This window comes from Chinchilla lanigera, unplaced genomic scaffold (genome assembly GCF_000276665.1).
Source record: "Chinchilla lanigera isolate Chin_1 unplaced genomic scaffold, ChiLan1.0 scaffold00109, whole genome shotgun sequence".
In the NCBI taxonomy this organism is placed as follows: Eukaryota; Metazoa; Chordata; class Mammalia; order Rodentia; family Chinchillidae; genus Chinchilla; species Chinchilla lanigera.
In genome coordinates, this window is record NW_004955510.1 from 577503 (window position 1) to 604960 (window position 27458).

At 45.2% G+C, this 27458-nt stretch overlaps 1 protein-coding gene across 1 annotated transcript in view; it reads left to right on the plus strand.

Annotated features, from left to right (window-relative positions):
* The window catches only part of Sh2d4b (SH2 domain containing 4B), a 96024-nt gene extending 71386 nt beyond the window's left edge, over nucleotides 1–24638 (plus strand). Inside the window, exons 8-9 of the mRNA XM_013506308.1 lie at nucleotides 18045–18265; nucleotides 22122–24638. Of these exons, the coding sequence (XP_013361762.1) occupies nucleotides 18045–18265; nucleotides 22122–22214 (314 nt within the window). The 3' untranslated portion in view covers nucleotides 22215–24638. The remainder of the gene's footprint in view (nucleotides 1–18044; nucleotides 18266–22121) is intronic.
* Nucleotides 24639–27458: the final 2820 nt, after the last annotated feature.

Consider the following 27458-nt stretch of genomic DNA (forward strand, 5'->3'; position numbering starts at 1 on the left):
TTTTGCCACTGAGCAAAATCCCCAGCCCCAGTTGCTGGGCTTTCTATTGCTTTGTTGTTGTTGTTGCTTTTAGATTCTGCATTTAAGCAGTTTCAACAGCAATGACTTCCCTTTGGCGGGTGCGAGTAGGAGTAGAGTCAGGGTGTGGTCCCCAACCCCTGTGTACTGGGGGCTCCTTCCTTCTCTGAGTTTCACAGAATAGGAAGCGCTTGGGCAGGCCATTTCCATGCAGTCTGACATGTCTGCCGGTGCAAATATACAGTTTTGATGCACATCATTTCAGATGCTGGCAATTGCTCCTTGGCCTGGCTGTGGTAAGCACTTTACAAATGTAATGGTGGACACGTTGTGTCAATTTGAGGAGTCTAGAAGCTTAACTAAGTAACTCAGCAGTTCTACAGCCTAGGGTGTAGAGGACATGCCCTTATGCTTAGGATGCTGTTCATCCTGTCAACTTGAGAAGTTTAGAAGTATAACTAGGTGAATCAGCAGGAGGCCAGGGTCCTCACTCTGTAAACATCCTAAGGAGGGCAGGGAGATGGTATGAGTGCTATACCCACCCAAGGGTAGATAACCTGATACAATATAAGGGAGGAAAAGAGGCTTGTTCCCCCGCCCCCTTTTGTTCTTGTTGTTTTTGCTGTCTTCTGCTGCCTTGAACTGTTGCCCCTGTGCCATGCCACCCTACCTTGGAGACAGCTGATTACACACTAAAACTTCCACAGACTGTGAGCTAAATAAACCTTTTCTTTCTTAATTTTGGGCATTGGGTATTTTGTCTCAGCAATAAGAGAAAAGTAACTAAGACAAGTGAGCACACTGAGGCCAGAGAGCATGACAAGCTGACACATCTTTGTCCAGCAGTTAAGTATGAGAGCTGGGACAAGACATAGGGTTTCTGGCTCTCAGTTTAACCTACTGCATCCTGGCTACATTCTTTTTTTTTTTTTTTTTGGTTTTTCTCTGGTACTGGGAACCGAACTCACGACCTTGCGCTTGCCAGGCAGGCGCTGGCTACATTCTTGAATGTCTGGAAATCTATGGGTGGAATTAGGGACAAAAATGTGTCCTTTTTTGGGCTGGGGATACAGCTCAGCGGCATAGTGCCTACCTGGATAGCTTGAGGTCTTGAGTTCAATTCCTGGTACAACAAATCTGTCCTCTCTGGATTTATAATCTCTACTGTGAATTTCTTGGGGACAGCATGACAGCTCTCTCCAGGGGTCATAAAATCTCAAAACTTATCTTTTCTTCTTCCATGACCTTATAAGACAGAAATGGAGACTGGTCTCCTGCCCTGCCTTCAAGAGTACCTGTCCTGTTTCACATCTGATACAGTCTTTGGAGAGAGTGAGCTAGCCCAGACCCTTCCTTGGCTTCCTACAGTGAGGCATTGTAATCATTCTAGACAGTAGATGGGAAGGCGTGCTGGGGATCTTGGAAATTTGTGAACCAGGCATTAAAATTCAGGATAGGCAGGAAATTGCTGAAGAAACTAGGAAGTAGGGAAAATAATAATACTGGCAATGTTATGAGGATTAAATATATTAATATTTGTAAAATGTTTAAAACATGCCTGATTTGCAACAAATGCTACTGTTACTGAGCTGGGCATCTTATTCAGGTTCTTGAAATCCGAAACCAAGAATTGAACAGGACACGCAAGAGTAACAGCAGAATTGATGATTTTTGAAAGAGAAAAGATGGGATGTGGAGTGGGCCAGGATGGGAGTGGGCCAGCTCAGAGCCCAAGAGGGCTTAGTATTGACTTCTAAGTCTTAGGGTTTGGGGTAGAATTGAGGGTTTCCATCTGAGGTTTGACTCCTGCCAGTGAGTGGCTTGACTCAGTCCTTCCATGGGACAGTAGAGTTCGGACATTTTATGACCCCTGGAAATAGCTGTCATGGCATCCATAGCCTACAAGTCAGGTTCAAAACTCCACAGTCAATGAGATGGTAATTAGGGTTGGGGGTCAGTCAAGGGTTGTAGACCACTGGACACATGCTTGCGGATTTATTGTATATAAACTAAGTTACTTGACTACTTTTTTCCCATTGTATTTAGACCTAGGCATTCTGGTTCTAGGCTAATGTTTAACTCAGAACATGGATCTAGTTCCAGAAAGCAGGCTCCAGGGTGGGTGCCTTTCTTTTTCCTGCCACTTTCTCAGTTACTTTATATCTCAGATCTAGCACAGAAAACAGGCTTTGTTCTGGGTGTTCTTCCCTTCTTTCTCCAGCATTTTCTTTTGTTACCTCCTGCTCACTATTGCCTGATGTATGGAATGAATCAACATGGTGGCCTTCGGATGTGCATGATGGGATCTGAAGCATGTATAGCAGTGACTTTGTACCTTTAAGGCAAACTTACTACAAGTCAGTGGTGTCAGAAATATAGAAAAAGGTGACATGTGACTGCACAAAAGGAAGATAACACTTACTTAGCATTAAAAAAAAACATAAGTCCAAATCTTCTTTCATTTTGAGTATGATACACATTTTGGAATAGTTTTTAAAAGCTATTAGGTATAACACACAGACCATTTGGAAGGATGGTTAATATGTCAAGTTAGATTGCTAATTTTCCTTTCCCGAGCAGAATTTGGAATGGAAATTACCCACCAACTGTGATCTCAAAAGAAAAAAAAGTAGGTCAGTTGACTCACTTTCTTCTTAACTTTCTCTCTCTTTCCTTGGCAGTTTGTGGTGCTGGGGATCAAACTTGGGGCCTCACACATGCGAAGCAAGTACTCTATCACTGAGCAACACTGCCAGTCCCTTCTTAAATTTTTGCTTGAGCTGTTTCACCTAAGAAATAAAAGACTCGAAAAGGCATCACAAAGAACAGATTTGGGCTTTAGGAAAGCATGGGTTGTCATTATTTCCCAAGGCCTCAACTCTTTCCTTTCAGCATCTATAATCCCAGAACCTGCTCTGCTCCATGCTCCTGTGCTGTGTCGACCTGAAGGTACATAACCACACTGCTTGGATGGATGGCTTCCCTGAGCAGGGGACCTCTGTCCTAGGTTGCACTGACGGTGTCTGTGGTGTGTGGTGGGTGACTGCACCCAGGGGTTGTGCTGGATTTTTATGTTTTAACCAATAATTTTTGAACATTTACTTTGAGCTGGCATTGTATCAAGTGAACACTGAACATCCAGTATTCATTTATTCTTTATATGACTTTCTGGGATATTTAGTAATGTGTATACAATGCTTACTCTATGCTAAGCACTCTTCTAAGCAATTCACTTATTGTGTCTTTGTAATGCTCCCATGCACTTGCTGCACACCTTAGCCCCATTTCACAAATGAGAAAGCGGAGGCATAAAGTGAGGCCACTTGGCCAAGGTTACAGTGGTGAGGTAGGATTCAAACTCAGATCACCTGGCTTCAGAATACACACTTGTATCTGTGACACAGTGCAGCCTATTGCTATCTCTCGGGGGAGGAATTAGAGACTCTGAAAATAAAGTAACTGCCCCAGGGTACACAGTGCTTGAGGGATCAGTTCCCCTCCAGCTGGGGACATGTCTGTGAGGATGGAGAGACGGCTGCATGTTTAGGAGACACCCAGCTATCCCTGGGCTTTGGGGTGAGTTGTTTTAGGCACCATACCTGGTCCCTAGCTGGGCAAGTGGCTGATCCCTCCTGAGCTTCGTGCTGTCCTTTCAAAGCATTCCTGAAGGTCACATCTGAGTCTCTCTTCAGTTGGCAGAGTCTTCATGCAGTGAGTGGAGTACCACAGGTGACTGTCAGCATTTGGGATCACTGTGTTACCTCAGCAGGCTCTCTGTGTTAGGGCATTTAAATAATTAATTAGTTAACTCAATATTAAACTTGGGCTAAGTTACAGGGTATAAAGTGGCAAACAGCACTGATCACTTTCCTAATGGCATGGAACTTGCAAGTAACAGAAACAATGTTATAACTGCAAAGAGAACTGTTCACATCACATGGTTGAAAAAACCCACAGGTAGGTCTATCTTCAAGCTTTGCTTGATTCAGATTAGGCTATTTATTGACTTGCCTCTTTCCACCTCTCATTCTGTTGCGTTCTGTGTTGTCTTCATTCTTAAGCAAACATCAGCCTGAGATTCAAATCCACCAGAAGAGCAGGTAGACTTTTCTCTCCACAGTGCCAGTCTGAGTCTCAGTTGGCTGCTTTGTTGGGTCTTGTTAGGTCGCTTGACCACTCCTGGACAAATCACATTGGCTGGGAATATGAGCTGCCTGATTGGGTAGGCCTGAATCACATGATCAGGCCTGGTGGAAGAGAGGCAGGCAGATTCCACCCTGTTGGAACCCTATAGACAGAGAGCAAAAGAAGGGCAAAGTTCCCCTGCCAGAAGATCACTCTAGAGGAAAATAACCTGACTTCTGCTCTAGCAAAACAACCAGTCTCCTTGTGAGACTACTGAATACTCAGATTATACATCTGTCAATCCCGTTGATGCAGGCAAGGCACGGGGTCCTCGCACAGTTAGGTTCCCAGGTCATTTTGCTGGGAGGTGATGTCCCCTGTTGTGAATGGTGGTGCTACAGCTTGGATCTGAATATTGCACTCACACCCATGTTTGTTGCACAAAACAGTCCCTGGGCTGTAGTCTCATGGGATTCTTCAGGTTTGGGGAGTGTGGGACTCCACTTTCTCCCTTCTTTGGCTTCTGGTCACAAGGTGCAGTTTGCTCTGCCCTGCACTCCCCGTCATTGCCACCTGCCACCTGCACCAGAGGCCTAAGAGTAATGGGCTCAGCTGATGCGGGACCGGAACTTGTAGAGTCATGAACCAAAGTCACTCCTTCCTCTGTATAAGTTGGTTCTTTCGGCTGTTTGTTATGGTGACAGAAAACTGAATGGAACAGTGGCATTAGTGATTAGAGGCTGGCACGTCACTGCTGTGGGCACGATGTTCTCTCTTGTATATTAATATAATCAGAACCAAGATGCTCGTCCAGTGAAGCCCTTGTCTCAGCAGTCAGCCATGGTTAAATTTCATTTGGAATCATAAAAGATGAATGCTTTTGAACTCATTCATCACAATCTCCATGGCTTTGGGATGCTTTGAGAAATTGTTGAGAATGAAGAGCTTAATAATTCCAGACTCCTTAATGATATAGCCAGGAAAGTGTGGCAGTAAGAAAGGAAAGTCACAAAAGTGAATGAGAAATAGTGGCACGGCAGTGGAGGAGCTGTCAGCCGGTGAGGTGATGCAGCACAGGAGGCTTTAAGAAAAATGTACTCAGATAAATTGAGACCCATAAAAAGCAAGCACAGCATCTTGGCTGCCCAGCCTGTTTCTTTGTTCTCAGGGTGAAGCGCTAACAATGAAATAAAAAGAGCTCATTTAGTTACTCAGATTCAACCGGAGCTAATAACTTCTGGGGATGGAATGGATTGGGAGGGAGTGCTGGGGATGGAATTCCAGGACTGCCCTGAGGGCGAGCTCACTGGTGGGTTTATGGGTCCATCCACACTGTGACTTTTGAAAGTATAAAGTCCCTTTCCTTTCCTGGGTTTGCTGTCCATTAGTGCTGAAGGGGAAACTATTCTGATAGTGAACATGCATTTGGGGGTGGTGTCTGAGCACATCCCCTTGAGACCCAGGAACATGGCTGAGGGGTGTGAAGAAGCACACACCGAGGTTTGCACTCAGGATGCACAACTGGGGAGCTAGGCATGACCAGCTCCCTCACTGGAGGTGATATGCTGGGAGTGGGAGGGCAAAAGACCCCTGGCTTGTCGGTCAGGCTAGCACATGTTTTCCCTTCTGCATTTCCTGCAGTCCCACTGTGACCTGCAGGGACAGGCAGGCCCAATGGGAAACGAGGTCCAACGGAGGGGCTGTAACTAGTGGGCAGCTGCAGGTGCTGGTCCCAGGGAGGCTTGGGTGCCAGGCTCAGTGCTCTTCTCCTTGGTCCCCACCAAGCGCAGAAGTATGTGAGGCGTGCTTTTGCCTCAGTTTCCTTATTACAGCTCTGTCCACTTCCACCATTGACCTTTGAACTGGAAGACCAAGGCCAAGGCCAAGGCCAGCTGCAGTGGGCTCTGTGGTTTCAGCATCCATGGTTTGCTGGTATCGTTTCACCTAATGTAGCCAAGAGCTCTGGGTGGTACAAAGGTGAGTTGATTTTGTGTGCAAAGAGAGATGTACTTGTTCAAAATCAGGCCATAAGGAGCAGGGACACAAGGAAATTTAAATTTATTTGACTTTAGCACCAGCTTTTTGCCAAAATAGATACAACCAGACCTCCATGTTTGTGGGTTTCACATCCTCAGATTCAACTGAGGATCAAAAATGTAGTTGGGTTTTTTCTTTTTTTTTGCGGTACCGGGGATCAAACTCACGACCTTGCACTTAACAAGCAGGCGCTTATGCCACTGAGCTATATCCCCAGCCCCTCAAAAATGTAGTTGGTAAGAATCAGAATGTTTGCATCTATGGTGAACTTGTATAGACTTTTTTCTTGTCCTTTTTCGCTACTCAGTACACTGTAACAACTCTTTCCCCAGCATTTACTTTTGCATTAGAAACAATCTAGAGATGGCATGAAGTTTTGTAGATGGGAGGATGTTTGTGGTTCTGTGTAAGCTACTACAGCATTTTTGATAGGGAACTAGAGTGTGTTTGGGGTTTACCATCCATAGGGTAGAATTAGACCCACCCAGCCTTCACTGGACACTCAGGATGACAGTCCTCATCTCTCAGGCCCTGCTGATGAATCTATCCGAGGCAAAAGACCCCTGACCTCCATTCTGGGCACAAGTGGTGTTTGCAGATGTTTCCAGATGTTTTCACCCCCACATCTGGCCCCTTGGGGGCTGCATGTGATAAAGTAGACTGAGGCATTCCTTCTTCAGCAGAACTAGCCTTGCAGTTGGCTTGTGCCGGCCTGCAGCCCTGACCTCGTGCCGGCCACAGTAGCAGTGGTCCGTGGCCACAGGCATTCGGGCTGAATCCCCAGGTCGCTGCTGTGAGCTCAGGGAGCCTGGGACAGGGACTAGCTCCCCTAAGCCTTTCTCAGCCACTGCTGCCTGGTAACTCCTGCCTGGTAACTCCTCTGGGTCAGGATTGTACCCGGGGAGAAGAGGGCAGAGTCTGACTCACGGCCTTGTGTAGCCAAATGACAGGAAAGGCTGGCTGCTCCTCCACCTGCTCTGCCACTTCACAGCTGCACCTTGGCAAGCAGGTCAGGCTCTCTTCCCCTGCTTTTCCATTCTGCAAAATGGGAGCATAAAACCCACCTCAAAAGGTTATTGTAAGGGTTGAAGGATCTAGTGCTCATCACCCTCTTAGCACTGTGCTTGGTGTAATGCCCTTGTTCCATAAAGCTAGTTATGGGACTATAATTTTAATTAGTTAGTCATTTGTTCAGTGCTATTTATTGAGGACCCAAGTTCCAGACCTCTTCTAGATACGAGGAATAGTTGGAAAAAAAAGACAAAATTCTTGCTGTTTTAGATTTTATGTTTGTAAAAGTGTGATAATTTTGATAAAAATGATTGTGGAAGCTGTTTTTTTGCATAAATTATATTACATACTGAAATATTATTGTTCTATACTGTCTCAGGCATCAGTACATTTTATTTTTTATTTTTTTAATTTTATTTTTAAAGATAAAATAACCAAAACATATTAACAAACACACAGAAATAAATGAAACAACATAAAAACAAGAAAAACAATACCGAATTTCAGACCAGGTGAAAAGAAGTTAACATTTTAGAAATTCTCAGTCTGTGTCAGTGGCAGCGTTTCTCGTCAGGGTGACTGTGCCTCTAGGGGACATTTGATAATATCTAGGGACGATTTTGGTGGTCACAACTCTGCAGTGCCTCTGGCATGTGGTAGGTAGTGTCAAGAGACACTGGTAAACACCTTGCAGTACACGGGGCAGCCCCACAGCGCAGAACATTTCTTGAACCAAAAACGTCAATAGTGCCCGGATTGAGAAATCCACTTTTTTTGTATTTGTTTCTTCTTTAAAATTTAAATTGTTGTCAGAAGGATTGCAACAGATGGAACTTCTTATTTGCCTGTTTTGATAAGTGATCTTATCTGCCCCCAGACCTCTATTTCCTATTAATGACTCATAAAAAATATAATCTTCCAATCACAGACAATCTTCTTCCTGAACATCACATGGCACCCTACCCATAAGTATACTTTTCATGTATCCGTTAAAATAATAGTTAGCAAAAGAGAGAAGAAACAAAGTGTCAAACTCTTCAATCAAAACATAAAAAAAGACAGCCCTATCTTCTCTGCCTTAAGCCTTTCAGTTTAACTCTTCCGTTTTTTAGCAAATACTTAGTCATTTTAAGCTCAAATTCCAGTGTCCTCTTCATTGGCTTGCTCCAACCTTGCTCTTCCCAAAGTGTGTATATATGTGAGGGAAGCTCATATGGCCTTGGAAGGGAGCCTAGAACAGGCCCTGCTTGTGCTAATCTGTGGGCCTGGCCTGGGGCCGTGGCTGGTGAAGGACAGTTGATCTCCAGTACAGCAGCTAGACCTTAACTCCTCCTGGAAACCCCACTAAACTGGCTACTGGCTGAAGCCATTTACCCTGGCGCCTCGTCATGGGGTTATCTTGCCTCTTTTCTAGGAAGTGGGGTAGTGCTCTATCATTTGAAAAACACTAATGCTGAAGGTTGAGCTTATTTGGTGAGCAGCCCTGCTAGCTTGGTATGGGGAGAAACAAGACTTTCCCTCACTTACTCTCACCATCTTTGTTTTCCACTCGCATTCTCCTCACTCCCCCATTCTTGTATGTTTAACACTCACCATTGAAAGGGTTCCTGTGTTTGCCACTGTTCCTCGTTATCTGTGAAGATTTACTTTCAGGACCTCCAGGACAGCAAAATCCTCAGATGCTGAACCCCTTCATAAAAAGATGTAGTATTTGCACATAAGCCATGTGCATCCCCCATACACTTTATCAGTTTAATCATCTCCAGATTACTTTTATCATACCCCATACAAGGTAAGTACTATGTAAATCATTGCTATCCTGTACTGGCTAGGAAACAATGACAAGAAAAAAAGAGTCTCTGTATGTTCAGAACAGACACAGTTTTTCCCCTCAATTTTTTCTTTCTACTGCTGGCTGAATCTACAGGTGCAGGACTGACAGAGGCCACCTGTGTATTGAACATATATCATTTGTGGGGAAGTTGTTCTGATCTTACTTTTTTTTGTTGTTTCTCATGATAATATTGTATGCAACTTCAGCTCAATGCCTTTCTGTGAAATTAGTTTTCCTTAACTTTTCCAATGGGAGAAGGACCAGGAAAGTACTTCTAATGTCCTTATCTGTGATTTTTATGTAGGGTTTACAAAGGCAGCTTGTATCCCACTCACTGGCTCTGTTCCTACCCCTGTGGGTCTGGACCTCCTCTTTGCTTTGTTTTTTCTGCTCCCATCTTGCTCAGGTTGGTTCCATTCCCATCAGTGGGTGTGGCCCTGCAGGATCTCTGTGTATCCACCCAGGGATGGGGAGGGCAGGCCTTCTCCTCATTGCAGCTGGTTGGTTTCTTGCTTTCCAGTGAATTCCTTTGGACTCATCCATCAGCCACCTTGTCTGTTACTAAGTTCGTGCCTCCTGCATAGACACTGATATCATGAAGGCCTTCTGTTAATGGTTTGTTTCCATAACCATTTGTATTTGGGGGATTTTCTTAGTTTGTCTGGGGTGTTAGCATGGTGCTTTGGACTGGATAACTTGTAAGAAAAGAAGCTCATTTCTTTGGAGTCTGTAGGCTGAAGCCCAAGATCAAGATGACAGCAGGTTTGGTGCCTGGTAACGGTCTCATGTCTGCTTCCAGGAGGGCCTTGAACATTAGACATCAGAACAGCAGGAGAGAATGAACCTGCTCCTCAGGTCCTTTTATTGGATCCTTAATCCCACCCATAAGAGCTCAGCCCTAACCACATTATCACCTCCTAAAGACCCCACCTGTTAAGAGCTTCACCTTCGGGATTAAACTTCAAAGTATAAACTTTGGGGGACTCATTCAGAACCCACAGGCTTCTCGGCGACACCTGTCACCAAGTTTTGTTGTAAACCTAGTCTGTGGCCTTCTGGTTCTGCTTTGTAGTTGCAGGGACTGTTTGTAGTTGGGGATTTGGAGAGCTGGAAAGTGATGCTCTTTCCATGGCAGCTACTTTTTTCGTAAGCCACTCCCCTGCAGTGGACTCACACACAGCCATTTCACTCTGTGTGAGGTGTAGAAGCACTCTGACATAGACCTGTGAGTATGCCTCTGGTTTGTCATCTCCCCCAGGTGTCCCCAGGACCCAGAGTTCACGACTTCCTGTTGTCAGCTCCCTGCCCCATGTCTGGAGACGAGGCTGCGGAACAGTGGTTGGACACCCTCCTTTCAGTCCTTCTCTCCCTCTGCCTTGGCCCATGCCCAGGAAAAACTCTTCCTTCCTTTTCCCCTCTCAAACAGGTCTGTAAAACTCTGTTGTTGGACCTCCCTCCATTGCTGTGAATATAAAGGGATTTCTAACCTGGGAAAGCCACTTTCCCATTTAGGCCAAGCTGGCTTGCAAGACTATTGACATTCTAGCTCTGTGAGCCTCAAAACTGGTTCTGTATTAGGATCATCTAGAAAATTTTAAGCAGTACACATACTTGGTGGATCCCAAATAAATGAAATCAGACTCTCTTGAAATGGGACTTGGACATCAGCCCAGGCCAAGAGCCACACACAGGGACTCAAGGTAGCCAGCACAGAGATTTAAAACACACGAATGACCCTTTTGTTCTAGGTGGCAACCTACCTAGTCCCCGAAGGACAGTGAGCAGTCTTGAATGAGTGCCATGGTGGCAGTATGCGGGGATCTGTGATGTTCGGGAAGCTGCAAAGCAACAACATTAAGATATTTTTAGTGTGTAATATCCATGCGTGCACTTACCAATGCAAAGGGCATGAAGAAAGCTTGAGGGTGGACACTGCAGCAGTCCTGGCAGCCTCTGTATACTTCTCCCTGTCACAGCCCTGTCCCTTCTACCAGGTAGGGTCTGTCCCCAGAGCTTTGCTCATCATTTCTTTGATCCTTTTATTGCTTACCTATTGCTCTCTAAGTACTACAGTGTGTACCTTTGTGAATTTATCAATCTAATCTAAGTGGATTCACAGTCTATTTTTTAGTTATTTGCTTTATTCTTACTTCATTTCAAAGTTACTTCTCATCCACTTTTCTACTCATGTTATTTGAAGGTTATATACTCTCAGTACCTATCTTTAGTGATTAATTCAAGTTATTTAGCATGCACATCTCACAAAGTCTAAAGTTACATATTTACCCTAAACAACTTGCAAACTTTAATCATCCCACTCCCTACTGCTAAGGTGTTGTCTAGTATTATAGTTCTACCGTAAAGCCTTCTAATTATCCATTCGTTATGGCTTGTGTCTAGATGTTTCCTCAAAGCCTCATATGGTCATAAGTGGGGCTTTTCAGAACTGGCTGGAGCTAGAGTGTGTGACACTGGGATCAATTTTTGGTGCAGTGCTGGGATCAAGGGTCCAAGGATTAAGGCATGAATGCTAAGGGCCAGTGCCCTGGATAACATATAAAAAACAGAAAGAGGCTTGTCCCTTGGTGCTTGCTTGGTTTTTCTGTCTTCTGCCTGCTATGAACTGTTTCTCCCCTGCAATGCCCCTCTGCCATGCTGCACTGCCTTAGAACCAGCTGACTGTGAGTGGAAACCTCTGCAAACTATGTGCTGCACACCTACAATCCCACCTCTCTGGAGGCCAAAGCAGAAGGGTCACCACTAGTTCAAGGCCAGCCTGGGCTACAGAGTGAATTGAAGGCCAGCCTGAACTGCATAGCGCAACCCTGTCTCAATAAATAAGCACAACTTTGTGAGTTGAATGGAATAAACCTTTCCTCCTTTAACTTTGGGCATTTTGTGTCAGGTATTTTGTGTCAGCAACGAGAAAAGTAACTAAGACAGCGTTATCATTTTATAAGTTTTTTTTGCTTTTAGATTGACCTACAGCATCTGCATTCATCATTACTGATGGTATCTCAGACTCTCTGTCCAGAATAATTTTTCTTCTTCCTGAAGTATAACCTCTAGAATTTCCTTTGTAATCAACTCCCTCCATTTTTTTCCTGAAGATGGCTTTATTCTGCCCTTCTTGAAAAATAGTTTTAGTAAACTCAGCCATTACTCTCTCAGCACACTGAAAATATTGTTCTAATGTTGTCTACTTTTATTATTGCAACTGGAGACCCCCGTAGGCTGGATGCCTGCTGACCTCTGCATGTCTTGCCTGTGCCTAGCTCCTGGCTCAGCCCTCTCTGCAGCCCCAAGAACCCTGGGCTCATTGCATTAGTAAGCTGACCTCCTTTCCTGCTTCCTTGCTTTCACCTCTTTGTCCTGGGTTCCAGAGCTGGGCTAAGTGATCTCTCCTGGGTGCTTCCAGAGACCCCAAACCCCTGTCTATGTGACCTCTGTTGCTACCGTGAGTAACAGGGAGCATGGGATAGTTGGCTTCATGTTACTACAATGAAATATCCAAGGCAATTGACTTCATAAAGATAAAAGTATTCCTTAGCTTGTTGTTTTTGGGGTGCAGAGTCAAACAGCAGTGTGCAAGCTTGGGAGAGTGACTTGGGCTGGGTTATCTTGAGGCACAGAAGGCAGTGGAGTGGAGTGTGTGTCTGAGTGGAACTCTCACATCTCCAACAGGAGCAGAGAGACCTGGAAGCCACAGTTCCACAATGGCCTCTGTGGGTCTGCCCCTAGGGACCCAAGGGCTTACCGCAAGTCCTACCTCTTGAAATGCATGTGGGCTTTGGGGGACTTTGACATTCTATATAGCATAGGCTGTAGGCTATGGCTTTCCTTTTATTTAGCATTTTTTCTGCCAGTCTTTATATCTGTCTAAACTCAGAGGTTCCAGAAGGTAGGACCTAGGTCTCATTCCCTGCTGACCCCCAGATGCCCTGAGATAGTGCTAAATAAATACTTATCAAGGGAGGGGAGGAAGGAGGAAAGGAAGGAAGGAAACAAAATGCTTCTGGAGCAGGACAAGCTGTTTTCTGTTGTCCAGTGGTGAGAACGGGCTGAGAAAGGACCTGCAGGTGCACATGCTGATGATCATCCCAGACCACCTTGGAGTGCCGTGCCCTAGGCCATGGAGGAATAAAGCTGTGGTGACCTGGGTGGGGCAGTGGCTCCCCAGATGAAAGGTGGGAGGCCAGTGCTTATTTCCCAGCCACTCACTGAGGTCCAGGGGTAAGGAGATAGAGAGGGATTGTAGATGGGGCAGGGACACAGAACAGCTTTTCCCTTCAAGCTTCCTGCACAAGGTCCTTGGGCTGGTGTCTTAGTCACTTTTCATCACCAGAACAAAATACTCACCACTCACAGCCTAGGGAAGGAGAGATTTATTGTGGTTCACATTTCAGTTCATATTTGGCTGGCTTGAAGACAGGATGGCATGGTAGAGAGGCACAGTGGGCAGGGAGCAAGGGCAAAGGAAGGAACCAGGGAGGGAGCTAAACCCTCTCAGGCTGTGTCTTCCTTGATCTGCCTCTTCCAACCAGATGCCACCTGAAAGCGTGTCAGCTGTCAGCCTCTGTGACCCAAGTACCTCTCAAAAGCCTCACCTATGGGTGCATGAGGCTCTTGGAGAACCTCTAGATAGCAAGCCTAACAGTTTTCTGCACAACACTTTTTGCCTCTGGAAGGGAAAGGCATTGTTTTCCCTTTGATCTTGTGCCAAATTACAATTTTGATTTCAAGGCAAGCATGGAAGGGGGCAGAATCCACAGATGGCTAGAGTTTCCTGGGCATGGCCTGTTAACTGCCCCTTTGGTGGAAGTGTTCTTGGCAGCCTGGATTGCAGGGGGTGGGTGGGGAGCAGCCAAACCTGGCAGTGCCATGACCACTGCTGGCACCAGCACCGGGAGCCTCAACACTAGTGCATGTGTTGGTACCTAGTGTATCCAGGACAGCTAGCTATAGTGTGTTAGGAGTTTATTATGACTTTAGGCACTGTGCTGTGCATATTTACACATGAGTTTCATTCTTACCCTACCTTCTTATGTCAGTGTGAGTACTAGTACCAGGGAAGACATGAGTCACCATACCAGTTATCTGCCAGGGTCTCTGTGGAACAAGTCCCCAAGCTAGGATTGAGTTCATGCTCTTGGTCTATGCCCCAACATCCTGGGCATTCAGGACCTAAAGACAAGACCTGAGGTTTCTGTGTTGGTCCAGGTCTTTGGAGAGCAGAAGTACAAGGGATTGATGAGAGAAAATGCCAGCAAAGGACAACGCGGTGAAAGAGAGAGTGGGAGAGGTAGCAGGAGAAGGCAGGTGAGGATCAGACATAGTGCAGGGCTGACCCCTGTGAAGGGGAGGAAGAAAATCCCTCTTCGGTCAAGCTGATGGGGAGCCCAGCACAAAGACTGCTCCCCATAGGAGTCCCAGGCTGGGTAGCAATGGCAGCTCTTATGGCCCTGTGCTTAGTGACTGGCTGATCTCAGGTGTATCCTCTAGACCATGACACTGCTGCTTGTAGAGGCCTCTCCCAAAGGGAGGCTCAGCACAAGCTCTGTGGCTGCTACTGGCTCTAACCTGGTTTGGGCGGGATGTTGTGAAAACCCAAAGTGCAGTGTCCAGTGTAGCCTCCTGGGTTTGGAACGATTTCCTGGTTGGTTGAACAGGCTGTAGACTGAACAAAGGGACCTTGCCAATGGGGCCAGTTGGAGAGAGCTGGGGACTGACATGCAGGTACCCTCAAACTCACCTCCAGTCAAGCCATGTGCTTTGCTGTATGGGCTCAACAACTCGGAGGATCATCCTTTTCTTTTTTTTTTTTTTTTTTGGTTTTTCTCCGGTACCGGGAACCGAACTCACGACCTTGCGCTTGCCAGGCAGGCGCTTTTGCCGCTGAGCTATATCCCCAGCCCGGATCATCCTTTTCTAACCTGCACAAAGGTGTGGGGAATGTAGGAGACCAGAGGCCTGCTCTTGAGAGGAGAGAAACTGAGCCTCCTCTGAGGGGTCAGGGCCGAGGGAAGCAGGGCAGGGGCTGGCAGGGGCTGGCAGAGGCTGCAGGACAAGGAAGGGGAGTGGTAAACCCAGAGAGGGAGGGAGGGTGTGAGGCCAGGGAGCTCCATCTCCACTGACAGTTCCTGGCTGGGCTTCAAGCAAGAGAGATAGGACAGGGCCATGTGACATTTCTGGTCAACTTTGGATGTGAAAAATGTACAGTCTTAAAGATAACAAACACTGACAAGGATGTGGAGAAATGGGTGACTTGTACATTGTTGGAGGTGTTGGTACAGCGACATGGAAAGGTGCAGGGAGAGTCCTAAAAAAGATGAAAAGTAGAGCTGTCTTTCGATCCAACCATTCTGGGAGTGGATCCAGAGGAGATGAAGTCTGTCTGTCAAAGAGATGTCTGTGCGTCTATGTTCATCGCATCACTATTCACATGGCCAAGGAAGAGAATGAACCTGAGTACCATGAATGGATGGATGGAGAAGGAAAGTGAGTCCTGATATAAGCAATGGACTCTTCTCGTTTCTGACAACATGGATGAACTCGCAGGACATTATGTTAATGAGAAGAGCCAGCCACAGAGGCACAAATATCACAAAATGTCACTTAAGTGAGAAATCTAAAAATGATGGACTCTGGAACACTGATGGAAGCATGGTGGTGCTCAAGCGCCAGTGAAGGGAAAAGGAGGAGATATAGATCAGAGGATTCAAAATTTCAGTCAGACAGGAAGAATAGGTTCACGAGACTTGTTGCACACTGTGATGACTGCAGTTGGTTCACAAACACTTTTGTTTGCAAACAATTTGGTTCACTAACAGAAGTGTTTGGCAAAATTTTGCTTTTATTTGCAAACTGCATCAGGTGACAAACACAACTGTGGCCATCCTTCACACAAATACAAATGTGGCTATCTTTTCCAAAATCATAGAACAAATGGAGTTTGTGAACGGAAGTACCACTGTATTTGAAAATTGTCAAAAGAATAGATTTTAAGTATTATTACCACAATAATTTTACATGCACATGAGATAATGCTTATGATGAGTAGTTTGAATCTTGCCATGGATACACAAATCAAAATGTCATGCTGTTTTCCATAATCTATACCAGTTGGTATTTTGCTATTGTTCTTTTTTTATTCTCTTTAAAATAAAAAAGAATGCAGCATAAAAAATAAAAGTAAGCAAAAGATTGAAAAGACACTTGTTTAGAAGAAAAGAAATGTAACTGTGAAGTCTCCACTCTGGCGCACTGCCATCTCTCCAGCCCTAACCGAGCGTGGAGCAGCATGAGGAGCTGGGTGGGTTTGGAGTGACATCACCCCTTCTTCCTCCAGCCCCCATGCCCTCCTCTATCTTGCTTTCTCCTTGTACAGCCTGGTTGGTGATAGGGTAGCTCGCCTGACTGCCTTTGATGGGAGTCCTGGGAAAGGAGGAAATCGGTGGTCCCCAAATGTAGGACAGTCTTTAGAGAGTGGAACACCTGACAGGGCAGTTGCTGCTGTGTCTTCTGCTCTGGCCACAGGAAGGGAAGGGTGTGTGCCATGTTGGATAGGTGAGCCATGGGAGGGGATCTGAGTACAAGCAAGTGTGGGAGCAGCCCCATGGACTCAGTGGGGGGCAGTCACAGGTGGGGAGCAGCTCTCAGAGTCACAGAGATGAGCAGCTCAGCTACACTCCCCACTCTGCTTGGCACTGACTATGGTATTCCTGCTGGTTGAAAGCACAGAAGGGGCCAACAAGAGCATGTGCAGAGGGACAATGTGTTGTAATTCACTGTTCCATGAAAGCAGCAGAGGATCCCAGGACCCAGGATCCTCACAGCTATTTTCCCATAATAACTCATCTTGAGTTCTGTGTGACTCAGATTCCTAGTGTGCCTTTGAAGTTGGTGGCTGTGGTGACTTAAATCTCAAAGGACATTGGAGAAGTGGAGGGCTTGGCAACATATCTGATGGCTAGATGAGGGCAGAGCTGGGGAGTTAATTTGTCTGTTCCGTCTCTCCCTCCTCTTTCCTGCTTCTGCCCTCCAGAGTCTGACCCCAGTTTACAGTCCCTCCCCGTTTTGGGGGTTGGCTTTCTATCTCTGTGACAAAATACCTGAGAAAACGACTTTAAGGGGGAAAGATGGTTTGAGAGGTTTCACTGCATGGTCACTTGGCTCCATTGCTTTTGGGTCCATGGTGAAGCAGACATCATGGCAGGGAGTGTGTGAGGGATGGAAAAGGGCTACTTCCAGGGCATGTCCTCGGTAACCTCCTTCCTTCAGCTGGCACCCCTCCCCCAAAGTCCCACCACTTCCCAGTAACTCCTGCTCTGGAGACCAAGCTTCAGCACATGGATCTTTGGCGATGTTTCAGATCTGAACTGTCACAGCCACCATGTACACAACTCCAGCACCAGGTGTGCCCTCCATTCTGGGATGAGACCACGCTGTACAGGATGGAAACACCTTAGGGAGTTCTGTTCCTTGAGTGAAAGGGAAGCTTCAGCTTCATCCTGTGCCCATTTAAGAGACTGTATTTGGAGAAAGTTATTTCAGGCCACAAGGGAAGATACTGTTTTCAGGGTGTCACTTATGGTACTAGAGAGGTAAGTGGGCTGTGGTCGTCAGTCATTCTGGGGAGTCGTTAAAGCAGGACTCTAAGGCGCTCCACAGAGCAGTGCCTGCTGACTCATATCTACAATCCATAGATGCTATAATTCTGGCTCATTACTAATTCCTCACTTAACCAATTAATCCAGATTAGTGTGGCTTAATTTGGAGGAACATGTGCTCAACTCAAGGCCTGGTGGAAACTGCCCTCGAGTCCACAGTTGGGTGCTCTGGGCCAAGATGCCCTTCTGTGGGTGGAGAGAGCGCGGGCCAGTCCCAGGCCCTTCCTCCTTTCCTAGTCTCCTGTACAGCAGGGTCTGTTCATGGACGGAACCACAGGATGGGGGGCATGGGCAAGCAGGGGAGGGAGAGGAGGAGGTGCAGAATCCACTGACTGTTTTTTTTAAATCAGGAATTATTAGCCGAGAAAATGCAGAGAATCTCCTGGAGAACATGACTGAGGGTGCGTTTCTGGTCCGTGTCAGTGAGAAGATCTGGGGCTACACCCTCTCCTACCGCCTGCAGAAAGGCTTCAAGCACTTCCTCGTGGATGCGTCTGGGGACTTTTACAGCTTCCTGGGAGTGGACCCCAATCGCCACGCAACTCTCACGGATCTCATTGATTTCCACAAGGTGTCCCTCTTCAGCGTGCTGGTTGGGGGTGGAAAAGATGAAACCTGAGGGCCTAGAGAGACCAAGGAAGCCCAGCAAACCTACATCCTGGGCCGCAGAGTCTCAGGGACTAGAGCAGCAGGGGAATGGAAACCAAAGGTTGTCCAGGCCGGGCTCCTGGGCCCACGGCTCCTCCCTGCCTTGTCCTCTGACTCACTGTCCCCTGCCGCCCTACTCCAGGTCTTTTCTCTCAGAGGCCATGTGCTCCCAGGTGCCAGTGCCCCCTCCAAGCCCCTGCTGGCTCAGGAGTGCCCCTAGAGCCTTGTCTAGCTGGGACTCTCCCAGCTTCCAGAGCTCACTGTAGCACAGTGGGCAACCGTGTGGCCAGAGCCGCTTCTGCAAGGATGGACCTAACCCATTCTTTGCTCTGAACCCCAGCTTTACCAACTCATTTCATGTGTGACCTTGGGCAGGATGCATGGTCTCTCTGAGCTCCCATGGCCTAGCCAGGAGTCTTAGTGCATTTGTGTGGCTGGGTTGTTTAAAGAACAAAAGCTTGTCTTGCAGTTTTGGAAGCTGGAAAATCCCAAGTGCAGGGACCACAACTGGTGGGGGCCCTCTAGTTGCATTAGGCCATGGAGGAAGGTAGAAGGACAACAGGTCCAGAAAGAGCAAGAGGGGCCCAAACTTCACTCCAGGGATGGTGGCAGAACCCTCCTGGCCTAATTGCCTCAGACAAGCCTCACTTCTTCATGCCATTACCACGGCTGTTACATTTTCAACACATGCTGGTGGAGGCTACATTGAATCCATAGCAGAAGCACATGGTGTGCATCATACTTGGCTGGTGTCTCAGTCATTTTGCTCGTTGTTGGGACAAAATACCCAACATCCAGAATTTAAAGGAGGAAGATTTCATTTTGGCTCATGTTTCATTTCATGGTTGGCTGGCTCCAAGGCAAGAAGGTGTGGCTGAGGGGTCTGGCAGTGGAAAAGCTGGTGGCCAAGAAGCAGAGTGAGAGAGAGACACACTTTCCCAGGTCACAGCCCCAGTGAGTTCCCTCTTCTGAGTTCCCAGGTCTTACCTCCTAATATCATGATGAGTTGTGGCACCGCATGATTCCATTGCCCTTCAAAAGCCCCACACGTGAGGGTCCTTGTGAGCTTTAATGAGGTCCTGTGCATCATTGCACTCAGGGCTCCATCATGGGCCTGAATTCTGCAGGCACAGGGAGGGCCATAGAATCACCAGACTGTCTCACTGGCATTAATAAAATAGGGCCCCATGGATTTGTATTGCTTTCTCTTCATGCCTTCCTTTTTGCCCTCAGGGCAGGAGAGATATGTAGCCTGTGACCTGGTCTTAGGATCAAAGCACATAGCAAGCCACCCATTACAAATACCTGTGCATTGAGTTTAGAGTGCTGCTCAGAAAACAGGACTAACTGGGAGCTAATCAGGCACACTGGGCGGATCTCTACTTGTGTGGGGAGCCGGAGGAGGGAGGGAAGGAGGGAGTATGTGGACGCCAGCCCCCTTGTCTGAGTCAGGCCTTCAGCCTCTTTTCTCACCTATGCCCTCTCCTACATCCTCACAGGTCCTGCTGGGGATGCACATGGCCCTGGTTCACAAGGTCAGGGAGGCTGAGAAACTCGATCAAACTCTCCCAGCTGCGTCAGTTGGGTCCAGGAGTTAAGCATTAGGCTTCATGCCTCGAAAACCTGTGCATTGCCCACTAAATCCCAGTGTTTGTTTGCCCTGTCCATATGAGCTGCTCTACCAGCAAGGAGTGCTTGTCCTTTTGTTTCAAGCAAAGGGTAAATGCCCATCTCTGAGGGCGAGTTTCTGAACAGCAGGGCTGGGCCAGATATCTTTGGAGGTCTTTCTTTTCTGCCAACTTTAAACTTTTGAGATTGACAATACAGAGAGATATTATCTATGCCATGTGGAGATCTGGTGACCAGATTTTACAAATTTAATTACACCATTCATGACTACATTTTAAGAGAAGTCAAATGCAGTAGAAAATGAGAGCGTCATTCATTTCAAACCCCTTGTTTCTGTCCTCCACAGGATGAATCATAGCTTTGTAGGTGCTTATCCAAGGATTGCCTGGGCAGTAGCATCAAAACTTATGTTCTTAGAAAATACAAAGTTTTGGTATTGTTCACAGAAATTGGTTAGCTCTTCCCATATAGCTCAGCACTTTGATTTTTAAGAGAACTCCCTGAATACATGATACAGCAGCATATTTAAAAGCATCATCCCTGGAATCAGAGTACTGAGTTTAAATCCCAACTTCACTGCTGTGTGTGACTTGACTTAACTATTCAAACTTGCGTGCCTTAGTTCCCTCTTTATTAGGTGGGCTTGGTAACAGCATTTACCTGTTAGCATCCTGGTGAGGTTTCAACAAGGCATTGCTGTGTAAAGTGTTGAGAAATACAGTATACCCAGCACCCAGTCCCTGTTGACTGTTATTAAAATGCGTTGATGAGATCATTGGTGCCAGTGCATGCACCATCCTGGTAAAGGCCCTGTGGAATTCCACTGTATGGATGTCTGTAGCAGTTTGATCACCTGCTGTCTTCTTCCACCCACTTACCCACCTCCCAGCTTCTCATGATCATGAACACAGCTGCAGACACTTCTGCACTATGTACATGTCACCGTGGATACATGCTGAGAATCCCTGGTACTGGAATTGCTGGAGAGAAAAGTATGCACATTTTAATTAGAAAAGACCTGCCAGATTGCCCTGCAAAACATGGTGCCAATTCATGTTCCTGCCAAAACTACATAAGGCCGATGCCCTACACAGTGCCAACACTGGGAATTCTCAATCATTTAATTCTCCCTCATCAGATAGGCAGACACTGGGTCTCGCTATTGTTTAGTTTACATTTCTGAGCTTACCACAATGCTGAGGATTTTTTCATGCATTTAATGGTCCCTTGGATTTCCTTGTGATTCATCTGTTCATATCCTTTGTCCATTTTTCTACTTAGATGTCCTTTCTTATTGATGTAACCATTCCTTCAGCTGCTAAATTGCTCTTTAGTTATGTCCATTCTGCTTTTCAGTTCTCCTACTGAAATTTTTCTTTTTAATTTAACTGGTCATGGTTTTCCTTTGCAGATCCATTTTTGGAAAATAATAGCCCATTCTTGCTTCACAGATGACTTATCTTATTCCACTGAGAAAGTTAATACACATCTCTTAAAGGCACCTTCTGTTTGTTTTATAAATTTGGTATCTTCTTGGGAATCAGTTGTATTAGTGAATTTGGCATCTTGCTTTTATAGTTCTGGTTGTTCTAAAATATTTATAAATTTTGGGCTCTGAGGTGGTCTTTCAATTTTAAATTTCCTGTTTATCCTTGAGGGGACAGGTTCTTCTTCCCAAATCAATTCTCAGCATGTCATAGTTGACAGTGGGAAGCTCATCTTTTGGGTCTCCTTGGCCTCCCCTGGAACTGTTTACTTCTCTGCATTTTCTGACCTACCCAAGGCAAATGCCTGTTGGCTGTTCTGCCCCCAGCCTGTCCCTCCTTGCGCTGGGTTGCGTCCCATACTGACTCTGCGGAAAATCTCATCCTGTGGGCTTTTGCTTTTCAATGATTGTTCACCATTGTGACTGTACTTCTTTTAATTTTTTATTGCTACTTTGTTGATGGCCAGTCCTTTCATTTTCCAATACTTTAAAATTTATGTCTTCGTAAAAGCAGACTTTTATGCTGCTATTTCTGTAAACTTGAGAGAGGGGGAAGCAGATGTATCATCTTATTGTTTCTGTTTTAAACCAGTTTATTTCTGGTGAATGTTTACAAACCTTTCTTGATTATAAGGACATTTTTTTCTCTTTTTTTCCTTTTCAGGAGGAAATTATCACCGTTTCTGGGGGAGAGTTGCTGCAGGAACCCTGTGGACAGAGGGACAGCCCGCCAGACTACCATGTGTTGTTTGAATGATAGTTTTTTTTCCTTATCAGTTGGGTTCCCTCGGGACTCCCTTCTTTCTTCAAAAGCCAGTTTAAGAACTTCCCAACTCAAATTCCTATGGCTTTCCGTGAGTGTGCTACAATCCAGAGGCACAAGTAGATTAGTATGTCCCAAGCGATATTAAATACATGGCGTTTGTGCTACTGGCCCCACCCCTGTGCTCAGGACAAACATTGCTAGTGGCTGATGCAACTTGTTTTGTGAATAATTTAGCTATGACCTCAAAAGATGAAGCTTACCTGTCATGACTGCCTTAAACCACACTTCTAGAGTGCATGGACCATGTTTTGATAATTCAGAATAATTCTAGTGCCGAACTCTGAACATATGGTACTCTAACATATGGTAGACTTTCAATAAACATTTGTTGAAGAAATGCAGCTCTTCTGAAAGTTTCCCAACATGACCCAGTGATGATTATTTCCTACTTGTCACTCTTTATATAAAGTCATGGAAGTAAAACGAAAAAATGTATAGTATTTATATGGCAAACACAGATGTGACATTCTCTATGACATTCATCAGTCTTGATATTTTCACTGTAACTACCTGGGGTTTCTAAACCCCAGCTTCCAGGACAGGTGCTTGCTTCTGCCTTGCCTTCCTTTTTTCATTTCTCTTCTTCCACCCTCCTCTGTCTTTGAGTCATATCTTGGCCCTGGTTTTGGAATATTAAAGTAGCGATCTTATATATAACTGCAGATGTATCCAAGCCCAAGGGTGAATTATTAACCCAAGAATGGTGTTTAAACATCTAACAAGACCTTTCCTTTCTAGGATGCTGTCTACATGAAGTTACTCAAGTGATTAGCTCTATTATCATTGCTCTTTTGCTTTTGATTCTACTGTCCATTTAATCTGAGTATGTTCTTCATGTTAACACAAAGACTCTCCCAGTGAGGACCTCAGGGATGGTGTCTATTTGTGCATAACTGTGTTCCATACATATGGCCATAGACAAGGAGGCAGCAGATTGTGTAGTAAAATTATAGATCCTTGGGTCAAGAAGACCTGGGTTCAGCCTGGTGCTCACTACTTTGCAGCGTAGTACTTGGTGACCACACAAACACAAATGGACTCTTGGGACATCAGGGTCTGATTAACCTTTCTAGGTAGCTTCCACAAACCTCTCTTATTCCCTGCTTCCCTTCTTGCCTCACCTGTTTCTCATCTCTTTGTCCGCTTTTTCCTAAGGCACTGTCACTATAAACAGTTTTGCATGGGCTCTGCTCTTTCTCCTGTTGATCAGCCTCAAGCAAGCATAAATCAGCAGTGCATTGCCACATGCAGTGCTAGAGGCTCCTCACCTCTGGCTGCCATGATACAGAAGAGCTGGAGTTCAGTGCCCATGCAGTGAGCTCTAGACCAAAGGAGACCAGACACCAAGGCTGGCAAATCAGTTCTTTACTCTCCTTCCTCCTGGAGGGCCTGTTTGGAGAAGCACCTCTTCATACAGCCTCTTACAGGACAGATCTGCAAGATGGAGCAACCAGTCACGATGACACCAAGCAGTGGCCAGATCAGTGACAACCCTGTTTGTGTTTCCTATCTCTCAGCCTCACACCATCTCAATCTGCTCCTCTGCGATTGCTCTCATAAACCAAGGAATAGCTCAGAAGCATTGGGCACAAGCTCTGCCCTTTGGGGAGCCAAGGCAAGCCCCATCATACACGTGTTTAATAACATCAACTCTGAAATTCAGATCTAGAACTTCCTTCTCTTTCTCTCACATGGATGAAATGATGCAATGGAAGAACCCTGGCTTTTGAGCACTTAAATACTTCAAAACCAAAAGCCGCATATTATCAAAATCACCATATATCTATGAGGACTTGACAGAACCAAGTTTTTAAAAAATTTTATTTTGGCTGTGCTATGCATCAAATTGAAATTGTTGGAGTCATTTACCCTTATAAAACCTCTGCATAAAATGGAAGAAAATTTTGTCTATGGCAGTCACTAGTTATTTTGGGCAGATCTGTTGAATGACAAATATGGAAACTGTCAAAGGGAAAGTTGCTGCTCGCTATAACTGCAAACAGCGACAACTTGGTGCTGAGTGCTGCTGTATCGGGGACGCAACATGATGATTATCGACAACTTGCAAGAAGTTTCCAGCAGCAGCTTTGAAAGCAGTCCAAGGTGGGCGAGAACCTGAATCCCCAGCCTGTTGTTGCTGTCACCTCCTAATTAATATGTGAGAGACAACAGCTGAGTTTTCCATCTCTAACGCATACATTTCATTTTATTTGGGGCCTGCACTTTCTGCATGTCTCATATATTTGAGGTTTTTGCCTGGCTTTAAAATAAATTCCTTGTAAGTTGTCCTGCAAATGAAATTACTGTCTGGAAAACTGCAATTTCACCTTGAGAGTTTTATTATGCTAATAAATGTCAGGATTCTCAAATAAAGGAATTGCCTCTTTTTTTTCCCTGAGCCCTACAAATATAATGAAAAACAGTCAGTCAGCTACAACACTCAGCACAGGGAAAATTTACAATCTATAACTAGAAAGAGAAGTTGTAAAGCACACGATGCAACTTAATGGAAGATAAATTTTGGGAATGAAGAGGTAACTTGAGATACAGATCCAGGGAGATCCCTGAGTGACAAATATTTTTAAGGAACACTTAGTAGTTCAGGGGCTTAAATAGGAGCTATGGGCAGTGTAGGCCCCTAAAGGGAGACGTGCGTGTGAAGATCTGGGGGTCAGGGGATTTTTCTCCTTCAGTTCCTTGGAAACTTTCCTTATCCTTAGGACTGACTTGGAAGCCCAGATGAATTTCTCCATCTCTGGGCCATAGGTTTTTTTTTTTTTTTTGTGAAATGGGGTGAGCATTGACTGTTTTAGAAGGGAGCTGTGAAAATAGCATAAAAATTTGTGATAATAATGACAAATTTTTTGTTGTTGTTGTTGTTGTTGTTTTTCCAGTACCTGAGATAGAACGCACGACCTTGTGCTTGTCAGGCAGGCGCTGTGCTGCTGAGCTAAATCCCCAGCCCAATAATGACAAATTTTTAAAAGCCATGTGTGTGAATTCTCACAACCAGGCTTGATGAAGACAATACCCTCATTTCCATCCTGGGCTTGCGAAACTGAGGCACAGAAAGATTCAAGCTTTTCCAGAGTCACTCCTCCCAGAAGATACAACACAGAGATTGGTCATGGTGTGTCTTCTGGGTCCATGTGAACCTTAAACCAGTTCTTCTCTGGCTGATATGTGAACTGAACCCGTGGTAATGTTAGAAACCCTGAAATCCTTCAGATGTCTGAGGTCACACCTGAGGTTCTGAATTTCTAACCAGCTCTCCACCCCTCCCCCGATGCTGCTGGACTACAGGCCACTTTTTGCGAGACCAGCTTTTAAAGCAGGGATTGTTGGCAAATTATAGCTGCAATTTAAATCTGGCCTCATGCTGTATTTCCATAGATAGAACAATTTTTGTATTTTAGATAGTTGAAAGAGTTTTTGAAAAGAATAATATTTTGTGACTCATGAAAATTACATTAAACTCAAATTTTGGTGTTAATCTATAAGGCTTTTTGGAGGATGGCCATGCTCATTTGTTTATATATAATCTTTGGTTGTGTACAACTCACAAGAGCTAAAATTTTTACTATCTGGCCCTTTGTAGAAAAATCTTGCTGATTCCTGCTTTAAGTTACGGTGCATATGTTAGAAATTATTTTCCTTCCTTTCTCTGCCTTGTGTATTACTGAGCTTTCCATCACTGTGACAGAACACTTCTATCAGTTTAAAAGGAGGAAAGGTTTAGTTTGGCTCATGGTTTCCAAGGTTCCAGTTCATGGTCATTTGGCACTATTGTTTTGGGTTTATGGTAGCATGGTGCATCTTGACAGGGTGTGTGTGGCAGGAAAACGCTGCTTTAACCTTCAGCGGACATGTATGATAGAAGAACCTACACTGAGCGCTCATGCTGCTTTGGGTTGGAATCCCAAATCTACTACTTGTAGGTTGTTGAGAGGAATACAGAAACAAGCATGCAAATAAATGAGACTGAGAAAGTACAAGAGTTCAAATGACAGCTAGTATGATATGGGGATATTGAGAGTTGAAACAGAAGTCACATTTCACAAATCTCTTCTGTGACTCACAGAACAGAGAAACCAAGTCAAGCCAAAGCATTGAGAAAGAACTGTCTAAGCTCACTCTCTTTTAATCAGCTCATGAGATCTGCATGGAAAAGAATACATCTTACCTATAAGCTGATCCAATAGGAACTCTACATGACTTAAAAAAATTGTGGTCAAATGTACATAACATCAAACTTACCACTTAAAGCATTAAGTGTAGTGTTCAGTGGCACTAAGCACCTTCACATTGCTGTGTATTAAAAGCATGTGCTCCAGAGTTGCTCTTGTCTTGCAAAGCTGGAGCTGTGTAGCATTCAAAAATGATTCCCCTGGAAACCCAGCACTCTGAGGGGCTGAAACAGGAAGATCCCAAATTTGAGCTCAGCCTGGATAACTTGGCCACTTAGCAAAAACCTGTCTCAAAATAAAAACTTAAAGAAGGCCTGGGAATGTAGCTTACTGTGAAGGCCCTGGGTTTATTCTCAGCACCACAGAAGCAAACACACAAAAATAAAAACATATAAAAAACAAAACCTAGTTTCCCTTAATAACTTCCTATTCTGGCCCTCTCCAACTACTGACACCCATCATTTTGTTCAATCATAGTGTATAACTACTCTAGGTACCCCATAAGTGGAATTATGCAATATTTTCCTCTTGTGGCTTTTTCACTTATAATGTCTTCAAGGCTCATGCATGCTGTAACACGTCAGGATTTCCTTTTTGAGCTATGGAACATTCCATTGTATGTGTACATTTTATTTATCTGGTCGTCGGCAGATTGATGCTTGCATAGCTTCCACTTTTGGCTACTATGGATAATGCTGTGATGTGCATGCATGTGCTGCCCAGGATTCTTGTGCTTTCAAGATAAAGTCATTGACAGTCTCAGCAACTCCCTTGTTTAGAGATTCTGATCAATTCCTGCCAAGGACATTTAACTTACACTCCCTAGCTTCAGTAAGCATTCTTTCCTAACTTTTTCCTTTTGGTGTTCCATGATTACTCTGGTATGTACTCTCCCTTGCTTAATAACTGAATAAACCTAACTTTAGGTTTCCTGGTAGGAAACATATGTGTGTGTTTCTGGTAGGCTTTAACTGACAGGCCATAAAAA